The sequence below is a fragment of the Fopius arisanus genome, unplaced genomic scaffold (genome assembly GCF_000806365.1).
Source record: "Fopius arisanus strain USDA-PBARC FA_bdor unplaced genomic scaffold, ASM80636v1 scaffold00277, whole genome shotgun sequence".
Classification (NCBI taxonomy): domain Eukaryota; kingdom Metazoa; phylum Arthropoda; class Insecta; order Hymenoptera; family Braconidae; genus Fopius; species Fopius arisanus.
Window position 1 is genome coordinate 60,340 of NW_011888016.1, and position 10,727 is coordinate 71,066.

Consider the following 10,727-nt stretch of genomic DNA (forward strand, 5'->3'; position numbering starts at 1 on the left):
TGGCGTCATTGGTAATGAATTTTATTATAAGAGAGCCGAGGAAAATAAGTAGTGATAGGTAGCATAGGGGAGAGGGGTATTCCGAGCCGCGTGGAATGCCTCATCCCGTGTATTTCGCCTCTTCGTGGCGAAATAACCCCTGAAATCGACTTACCGTAATTAGGTGGTAATTAGGTAGCATCAGGGAGCATCAGGTAGCATTAGGGAACATAGGTAGCCGTTGAGAGAGGCTTGTGGCCTTCTCAACCATGAGTTTCCCCCTATGGCGCCATATCGCGAGGTAGCGACGCCATTTGCCATTGCACGTGTTCGCGACCTATATTCGCCCGAAAATTACACTTCCCGCACTAATTATCGCTTAAATATTGCACGGGTACTTACCAGGGTGCCCGTGGAGTTTCAGGGATGCGATTTTTGGTGAGCACGTAACTGTGGGGCAGGAGTGTGGCGTCTTTATGATGCACGATAACTTGCACACACGTGTTTCTCGTAACGGCCCGGGGTGAACTAACGCCGGCCGGTCGCATGGTTCCGTTCGAACCTGTTGCTCGTGAAGGGGGATTCTTCTTGAAGTTCCTCCATCCGGTGGCGGCGCGCGTGGTTAGCTACTGAACTATCTTTCTTTTCTGATTCTCCCAGCTCGCGGCGCGTAATCAATTCGAATTTAAAACGGGATTTTTCGGAAATTGTAATTTTATTTTAATGTTTCTTAGTTATTGTGGGGTTTTCTCGGTATTATCAAACCCTAACTTAACTTCACCTTTTCGAAGGGGATTTTGTGGGAGATTTTGGGGGAGCGGATTTTATCCCCGTCTACGCCTGTAATCAGGTAGCCAATCAGGTAGGGCCCTCTCCGGAGAGGGATTGGGAATCTTCTAACGAAACTAACTAATCCTAGATTTTCGGCAACTATAACTAATCCTACTCTCTGTAACTAAACCTAATTTCCTAAACCGTAAAAGCCCTGGCAATCCATGCGCGCGAGGGGCTATTTTCGCCCACATGGCCTTCCACCCGTACTAATCTGAAGAGTACCCCAACCCTCTCACAACTAAGGGAGCGTAGGCGTCTCATCCTAACCTATGGGTTCGCCTATCCAATCAGCCCAAAAAGGGGTTCCACGGACTATCGGGAGCGCAGTATATCGGCCAATTTTCCTCGATAATCCCCGACCCTTAACCCGATTTCCCGCAGACAAATCTCAATCATTACTAGGGGGATTTTAGGGGGAATTTCAACTATGTGCTAATCGATAACTATAACTGCATTTTTATAAGGATTTATCTTAACCGTAGGGATTTAATTGCTGTCTTTACTGATTACTTTCGTGATTATTTTAGCGCAGCGAGTCTGGAGAAAAATCAGAGAAGGTAACAGGTTGCTGTCTCCGAGGGGAGATTAGGTAGCAGGTAGCCTGTTGATTGGGGATTTTTAAGATAGCTTTTCCCGGATTTTGTTTAGATAGCAGGTAGCTTCTCGCGAGTTTTGCTCAGGTAGCAGGTAGCTGATAGAAGAGGTCTCGGGACCGTTTTGGTCAGATATTTATTTGAATTTTCGCGGTTCTCTCTCGCCCTTACGCTAGGTAATTACCCTACAGCAATACAGGTGACGGATTCGCCGGGAATTTCGTCACAGCATCTATAGATCTATACCTGCATCATTGAATTCAATTGATAAATATTCTAGCAGTGCTTCGATTTTGTTAGGAATGAGAAAGAATACATTAAAAATACTGAGTAAATTGATAAAGTCTCTGTATCAGCTTCATTATTCAAAATTCAATTGCGGTTGAGGCGTTAGATTCTCGACAACTTATTTCAATCTCCATACATGGTGTAGCTGTAATTTTTATGATGAAAAATGAAAAAAAAAATATAATGTGTCTCAATGAGAGTTTCATTGTGTATTGTGAGCAAATTGCGATTGGAATTGGGTGATTTTGAAATCAATGTATTTGGAAATACTGATGGGCATTAAGTTTCGACGAAAGAATATGAATGTACCTCTAGAAAAAATGCTTCCATTGAAGGTAAGACTGGTCCACATCTCTTCGAAACACAGTAGACTAATAGCAATGAAAATTCAGTGGAGTCAAGGCAGAATTGGATTTGGAATAAGACACCCCGAGAAAGAATCATTTTAAAATTAGCGGGACCGTATTAACTTAATGTTTGTGAAACCTTCGGATGGACAGTAACCTGTATGCATATTTAAACTGCTCTGTCTAAAGCTGCATTCCTCAATACTAAATACTTATACAGTTGTCTCTAAAGGAAACTACAATTCAAGTTATTTGTCCCTGTTTTCTTGAATTTCTTTCATTTCAATGGATATTAAAACAATTATTAAACAATAATTGACAGAAATATCGGGTAATTGATTCAATATTTGCTTCGTTAGGTACTCAATTTGATTAAATTTTCAAGCCTAAGTGGATGGCTACGACTCTGAATGTGAGGTTGCATTTCCTGAAAGAAATTACAAATTTATTCACTCATTTCGATATCCGCCAATTTATAATTTTGAAAAAATGCGTCAAGCACATATTTCGATGTGGTTCATTTGAAAAAAAAAATGGAAAAAAAACTTGAAACAACAATTACTAAAAAATTGAAGCCACAATTATTGAAATTTGAAAAAAATATACAAATAAAAAAAGACGCCAAGCTAATTGAATTCACCAGTGGGGAAAGCTGGTGATGATAGGATTCCATAAATCGTTTTGAGTTCTTCTCTATGATTGTTTTGACTAAGACGAGTCCCATAATATCCTACGAAGGACATCTCAATCAAATCGACTACTCGACTCAAGTCGAAAGGGGTAAAAAGGGCATTGTGAATCAAAAAATTATTCAGCAATATGGTCAGGATCAACGTACTTGGCGCCGTTTTTTTCGAAACTCACCAGTTTCTCTTTAGAAGCAGCGATAATAGAGTACTTTCCTCAATTACACGAACTGTCGTTCAGTCTGGGAATTCTTGGGGAATCAACAAAACTAAAAATTCAAATGAAAGTTCCATCTGGTTATCATGAAAAGGCCGATCAGTTTGATAATCTTGATGAGCAGACCATCAGACTAAGAAAGTTTCTTCGATTCAACTATGTACCACAGTTGATGCATAGGGATGAACGATTCTCACGGGAAACTTCTCAGTTAGCAGTGCCATCCAGGTTAGCACTGCTCATGTCAAGTTTCACGGGCAGCTTTTAACGAAAAAAGGAAAGATCGCATATCCAAATAGGTTAGGTTATCAGGAAAAACCGTGCCTAGTACGTTGATCCTGACCATATTGCTGAATAATTTTTTGATTCACAATGCCCTTTTTACCCCTTTCGACTTCTGTCGAGTAGTCGATTTGATTGTGATGTCCTTTGTAGGATATTATGGGACTCGTCTTAGTCAAGACATTGCCCCACGAGTCACTACCCCGATTAATAAACGAGAAAGAGATACTGTAAGAAGGAACTATTGCAAAAGGAGTGAAACTACTATTGTGAGGACCGTTCTGAGGAGAACTAGTCGGGAGAGGAATTTTGGAACGAGATCGTTGTTGAACTATTGTGCCCAGGACCCAGGGACAGAGACTGGAGAAGGAGGAAGGAGGAGAAACATAAAAAAAAACCGAGAGGATTGTTGAGGACGTTATTCCCCGTGAGTTCCCCCCCAACGGTGAGCCTCCAGTAAATTAATTGTCTTTGTAGTTTAAGTCCCCTATTAAATAGCACTTTTACACTTGGCCCCTCACCTCCCCCTTTTTTTCAAAGGTAGAATCATCCCCTTTTTGTTATATTGTCTCGCGTAGCCGCAACTGAGTTGGCCTTACCCCCCACCCTCGAGTTAATTAGTTAGTAGTGAAAAGGCCTGGATTATTTTCTTTATTAATATTTGTGTGCCAGAGTTCGGAATATACAAACTAATCAATCTACCTAAATCGCACTGAGTAATTACTTAGAACGCCCCTCTCACTTATTATTTCAGGTCCCCCTTAAATTATTCAAATTATTGGATTTTGCCCCAAGTTTAATTTTCCCGGATCTATCGTGTCTTCTCCGAGAATTAATATGTTTTAATTCACCGGCCAAGGTCACATTACATAATTATTACATCGTCGTGTAGAGACTTTTCTTTTGCCCCTGCCAACTCTCTTGGAAATCGGGTATTGGCGTTGGAATAATAGGGCTTCATTTTTTAGCTCCAAGGAACCAACAAATCTCAACTTTCGACACTATTTTCAGTTAGTGGGGCCCAATTTAGATTGAAATTTAATGTGACACAATTTTCCCCCTAATTGTTTACCGATTTTTTAATTTGTTAAGATCATGCCGTTTAAAAAAAAACGGTTTCATAAGGAATCAACAAATCTGGACATTTCAGGCGAATCTCAATAGTTTGACCATGAATTTACGCGACGATTTTTTTCTTAATTGTTTACCGAATTTCGCATTTCTTCACAAAAATGAAGACGTTGAATAAAAAATGTTCTGAGAAAACAATCAATCTCGACGTTTTACACTATCCTACGTTGGCTGAGCCATTGTTTGCACAGCAGTATTTCCACCATTTGTTTCATAATATTTCAATTTGTCGACAACAAGACAACCTTAAATAGAAGTTTCTGAGGGTACAATAAATTTCGATCTTTCCGGCAATTGTCTACCGTTTGGCTATTTACTTTCACCACAAAGTTTGTACAATTTGTTGAACAAATTCCGAATTTGTTAAGAAAGATGAAGCCGTTCCAAAAAAAGTTTTAGATAAACTAATAAATTTCGCCGTTTTACATTATTCTAGGTCGATTGAGTGTACATTTACAAAATAATTTTTCCCCCCATTTTTGAACAATTTATATATTTGTTAATAGCAATGAGGCATGCCAAATATAGTTGGAAATAAATCTGTCCGAGGGAACGCTAATGTATGATATTTCAGACAATTTTCTACGATTCAAACATAAATCTACAAACGATTTTTTTTGTCCCGTAGAAATAAAACTCTCTCAGCGACGTAACAACGGAATTACCCCATCAATTTGTCATTTAACATAAAGTTAAGTTAAGTTTGTGTTGTGGATGGGCGGGGAAGCCTCCCTATTGCCGCCGAACTCCGTTGTGAGTTATTGTAGCTCCGCTTATTTTTAGGTTGCGGATTAAATCTCTAGCCCGGCCTCTATAGCCAGTCTTGAGAAGTCCGAACCTTTTCTTCCCCTGATCTGATCACTAGTGGGGAAAGCAATTCCCCAGCATTGCAATCTCGTCACGGCTAATGCTGGGCAGTCGCACATGATGTGCAGGCTGTCCTCTGGTTCCTCTTTGCAAAATCTACACAGGGCATCTTCGCTGATGCCTATTGTTTTGCAATGGGCTTTAAATCTCCCATGTCCTGTGAGTCATCTGATCACTGTGCTCAAGTCTTTCTTTGTCCATGTTGACAAGCTGTTTGGCTCTCGTGCTGCTTGGGCCAAGCATAGCTGCCCAGGCTTTCCTGCTGCTCTCTATGTTTTTCCAACGGTTAGTGTGTTCCCGCTGAATCTTGTTTTTAATGGCTTTTTGGCCCACGGTTGAGGGGACACCAACTGGTTGCGCTACGGCTTCACATCGTGACCCTTGCTTCGCCAGTCTGTCCGCTTCCTCGTTGCCGTCGATGCCTTCGTGTCCTGGGACCCACGCCAAGGTTGTCTTGTTGTGTTTTCCCAGCCTTTCTAGCTCCTCCATGGTTTCCCAGATTAGTTTTGAGTTTGTGCTAGGTTTTAGGAGTGCTTTGATGGCGGCCTGACTGTCCGACCAAATATATATACTTGTTCATCGTCTGCCCATTTGCCAGAAGATCAGCGCAATTTTTTATGGCCAAGACTTCTACTTGGAATACTGAGCCGTCGGTCCCCAGGGACCAGCTATCCTCATAGTGCTCCATCGGTACATATAGCTTCGCTCCATAGCTGTCCTTTTGTCCTGAACCGTCCCCCCTGCCCTCCCAAGACCTTTACCAGTCTTAATACCTCGGACAAACTCCCTATGCCACTGCTGAACTTCTTCCAGTCGTCGTATCTGGCTTTCGCCAGAGCTCTGTTGTATTCTCTAGAGATTCTTGCGTTCTTCCAGCGCCTTACTCTTGTGTATACTATCGCAAAAGTTCTTTACCTTGTTCCACGCCTTCCTCAGCTGATTCCGTAGGCTCGTTAGTGTGTTATTCCACCAGCAAACTTTTTTGGTTCCCGTCTGGGTGCCTGGGACACAGTTGTTTTTAAAGAAACGTTTCACCGCCTCTCCGAAACTTTCGGCCGCATGCTCTAGTTGCTCTCGATTCTTGAATCTGCTGGGTACGTCCTGGATTCTCAAGGAGAGCTCCTCTCTGTAACCCTTCCAGTCTGAGTTCTTTGGATTTCTCCGTTGAATTATGTCCGTCCTTCCAGTCAGGCTTAGGCGAATTTGACTGTGGTCCGATCCCGAGGGCTCTTTAGAGACCCTCCAGTCTCTTACCACGTCCACCATACCCGTTGTGAAGATGGTGATATCCAGCACTTCATGTCTTCTGCAGTCCATGAAGGTTGGATGCGTTCCCCTGTTTAAAAGCATAAGGTCTTTTTCCATAATGAAGTTGTGTAGGGCTTCTTCTTTTGCATTGGTATTGGAGCTTCCCCATCCAACATGATGAGAGTTAGCATCGCAGCCCAGCAGGAGTTCTAGCCCGCTTTCCTTCATTTTGCTGATTAGTTCCTCCACGCAGTCCTATCGCGCATAGTTGAAGGAGTTCCGGATATCCAGCGTTACTAAGAAGCAGTACTTCTTAGTACCCCTGTGCCATCTTGATCCTGAGATCGCTTCTCTGGCAGTTCTCACCACCAGGTCGATGGCCCCAAGGGTCGATCTACCTCTCCTGAAGCCGTACTGATTTTCGGCCAGCAATGAATCCACAAGCGCTTCGATCCTTCTATGGATGATGCGCTCAAGGACCTTCCCTGCAGTGTTGAGTATGCAGAGGGGACGATACGATGACGGTTCGTCCGGTGGCTTCTTCCCTTTCGGGAGCAACACCAACCTCTGTCTCTTCGATGCTGCCGGGAATGTACCTTTCCTGAGCCAGTCACTGTAGACCTCCATAAAGAGGTCCGGCAGAGCCTGGATGGCCGCCTTCAGGGCGACATTAGGAACTCCATCAAGGCCAGTGGCCTTGGAATTTCCAATTCTGCCACACGGTTCCATTAGTCCCTCTTTAGTGACGGTGGAATAATCTGCAGTTCCTCCCCTCCTCTAAGACGCTGAAGGTCGGTCTGCCGAAGGAAGAGTACAAGGACGATTTTCTCCAGTAGGATAGGACACATCGGCGATGGGATAGGTTGGCATTTAAGCCGCGCCATAACCGCCGCGTATGGTCTGCCCCATGGATCGTCTTCCACCTGGGTCACCAGCTCTTTCTAACGCTAAGTTTTTGCCCCGCTTTATTGCTTTTGCAAGCTTGCGTCGTGCCGCCTTGTATGTGTCCTCCAAGGTGGCAAAGTGCGGTCCCTTTCGACCCCTCCTGGCCGCCTTGCATTCTTTAAGGAGAGATGCAATCTCCTCGTTCCACCAGTAAACTGGTGGGCGTATGGTAGCGGTTTGCTTCCTAGGCATGGTAGCATCACACGCTCTCGTGAGAATACTCATGACTTCCGCGGCCCTCCTAGCGGCGCCGGTACCGCTAATTGAGCAGTCATCCAGCGCCACCAAGAAGACATCGGGGTGAAAAGAGTTCCCCTTCCACCCAACGGTATTCGCCCTCTTTGGCATCGGCCCGCCTTTTAGGCTGGTCGACACTTCCCAAAGAAGCCCGGTGGTCGCACGCCGTACATGCGTTGCTCACCTCCCACGAGTGGTTCCCCTTTGCAAGGTTGCCACTCACAGAGGTGAGGTCCACCATGGAGCTTGCCTCTCCCCTAGTAAAAGTGGGTTCTTTCCCACTGTTGAGGAGGAGCAAGTCCAGTGACGCCATGGTTTAGAACACAACTTGTCCTTTATGGTTCGTCTCTCGGCTCTCTCAGCCGACCGCCCAGGCGTTGAAGTCTCCCGCGATAACCACGGGGGTATATTGCTTCGCATCCTCAGACAGTCGATCGAGGAAGTCCGTCAACTCCTCAATCGAGAGGCTCGGCGGGGCATAGTAACTGTGGACGTGAATCCCAGCCACTCTGGCCCGCACAAAGCCTTGCTCTTTTGAGTCATTCGTGCTCTCAAAAGGTTTCTTCCCACGAGCCCAGATGGCAGTTCCCCGGCTCGTGTCCGTTACCCATGGTTGAGTGTCTAAATAGAGGTATGGTTCCGAGACGCTTACCAGATCTACCTCCAGCTCTCCCACAGTTTGCCCTAGGAGTTCATGGGCGGATGCGCAGTGATTGAGGTTTATTTGCAAAACTCCAATCGCCTGTTGCTTGTGAGCTTCTGGATCGCGGCTTTAAACGCCGGGCATCTGCCACTGCCCGCGATATGCGCCGAGTTCTCTTTCGCTCCACTGCCGGTGCAGAGGGCACATTTCCGTGCCTTACTGCACTCGGCCACTTTATGGCCAGGCTCTGCACATCTGATTCAGAGCTAGGACTTGTCCACCTGACTCTTACACTGGGTTGCGACATGACCATACGGCCAGCACTTAAGCACTTGGCTGGTCTCTCCACCCTTGCAGTCCGACAGTTTACCCATCCGATTTTGATGCTGGCTCGTTCGCCAAGGATCTTCCTCACCACTGCCGCTGCCAGAGTCACCGCAGCGGTCTATGTTCCCCTGAACACCTTCCTGATGACCCTGACTGCGCCCGGGTCGATCGAGAAACCGTCTCCCGCGGCTTCTTGGAGTGCTATCAGGACATCCTCTTTGGTAGTCACTTCATGGAGGTCCCTGATCTCCAGGTCCTCCTGAGGGCCCTTGCTGAGGACCTTTGCCTCCTCACCGAGAAGGTCGGCGATGGTCTTACCAGAGCCAGGGGGCTCCGTTCTTCGCCTTTCTCCTCAGGGTAAGCAGCATTTCTCCAGTTGTGGTCCTGCGTATGCTCTCCACACAACTGGCTTGCTCCTGCGGGACTTCCTTTTTCACTCGGCGAAGGAGGTCACAATACCGCTCCTTAACAGCAGGACGCACTATTAGCGCATCGGGTTTCATCGGTGGAGTCCTTTTCTGCTGCGCTTTCCTCGGCCCCTTCCCTTTCGGGTGGGTTGGGGGCAACTTGGGTTTGCCTTCATCCGGCTTGGGATTTTTCGTCTTCTTGCCCGCCACCACTTTCCAGGCGTACTGGTCGGTGGTCTGGCTGAGCGGTTGGGGGGTTTGGCCCTCCGTGCTAGCAGGCGTCTGCTGCTTGGTCTTCTTCTGCACCTGGTTAAGACCCCCAAGTGAGTCCTTGGACCGCTTCCTCCTTAGTCCTTTGCGGACTTCCCTCTCCTCCTCCACGTCAGTATCTTTGATCGTGGTCTCAGAGTCCAACCGCTTTCGCAGGCTTTTCGTGAGTGCTGTTACCGCACTCGACACTTTATCACTGTTCTGCCTCCTTTCGAGATCTTTCAATCTCCGGAAGGTACCACAGATGGACGTCACCTTCCACTTTATTTCGCGGTGGACGTTCGGCTTGGGCTGTATGAGATCATGCAGCACAAAGATTAGTTCTCCCAGTATGGAGAACGCCTCCTTCTACTGTGAGTTATGCGGGATCTGTGATGATCCTCCATTCACTCCAGTGCACAGGAGGTTCTTCTTGGTTGTGGCCTGCCAGCCACTACCATCGACACTTGTCTCTTTAGCCATCGCGGCGTCCAAGCGGTCCACCTCCACGATGCTGCAGTCGTTGGATGAAGACGAATGGGAGCCTGCTTTCGCACTCCCAGACGACTGTACTGAGGTATCCCCCCTCTGCAACGTAAACGAGGCTGGCTTTATGATGTCCATGTTAATCGTAATGTGTGTTTGGTACGCGGGAATGGTTTTAATTCGTCCCTACCCTTCTGCCCCGAAATAAATAGGGTTTGACGAGCATTCCCATATTCGCCACCTGGGGACGCACCATGTAGCAGTGTCACCTCTGCGTGCGGGGAGAGGGGTACAGTATATGTGCGCACGGAGGTATAAGTCGTGTGTACATAGGCAGTACTAATCGAAAAAAGGCATAGTATTTGTAGTTTCATAGGTGGATTGTTCAGAAGAATACTAACCCTACTAAGGAAACGAGTATCAGCTGTTGGAAGAGAGGCTCTACGTTCAGGCGTGAATGCCACAGGTGATGGTCTCGAATGTAATATGCATCTGAAAGAGTCTCAGACAAGTCGTGCACGGGAATCCGGTATCAATTTGAAGAGGAATGCAGAGGACAAACGTGACACCCTAATGTCTAGTTCTGGATATAACATAGGGGATATGTTATCACACCCTCAGTCTACGATTGGCCGTGCTCCATGCCAGCCCAAACGCCACAAGTTAACATCTGGGTGTTGGCAGGAAGAAGAATCCAAGTGTGACGAAAAAACGCAGAGCTCAACTACGAAGAAACCTATAAAAATTAAAAGGCAGAGGAGAAAATCGACCAAATTACGAACAGTGGGAGATCTTTCACGTAAAACATGGAGTTTTCACATAGTCATTCATTTGAGGGAGTGAAAAGTGAGTTGGACTTATTTTCTTTACCCCGAACGCAGACAGCCATAGAATCCTCATACGATGTATACTATAAGCCAACAGCCTCACTCGTAGCTAATTCACCCATCGAGTTCGATAT

General features: G+C 46.1%; 1 protein-coding gene across 1 annotated transcript; it reads right to left on the minus strand.

Moving 5' to 3' along the window:
• Window positions 1-6,076: 6,076 nt before the first annotated feature.
• Window positions 6,077-6,700, minus strand: LOC105272776 (uncharacterized). Its single transcript, XM_011315000.1, has one exon. It carries the CDS (start codon window positions 6,698-6,700, stop codon window positions 6,077-6,079), a length of 624 nt encoding a protein of 207 aa, XP_011313302.1.
• Window positions 6,701-10,727: the final 4,027 nt, after the last annotated feature.

Excerpts from the sequence above, each read along its gene's own strand:
- LOC105272776 (XM_011315000.1), bottom strand. The coding sequence starts at position 6,700 with ATGAAGGAAAGCGGGCTAGAACTCCTGCTGGGCTGCGATGCTAACTCT.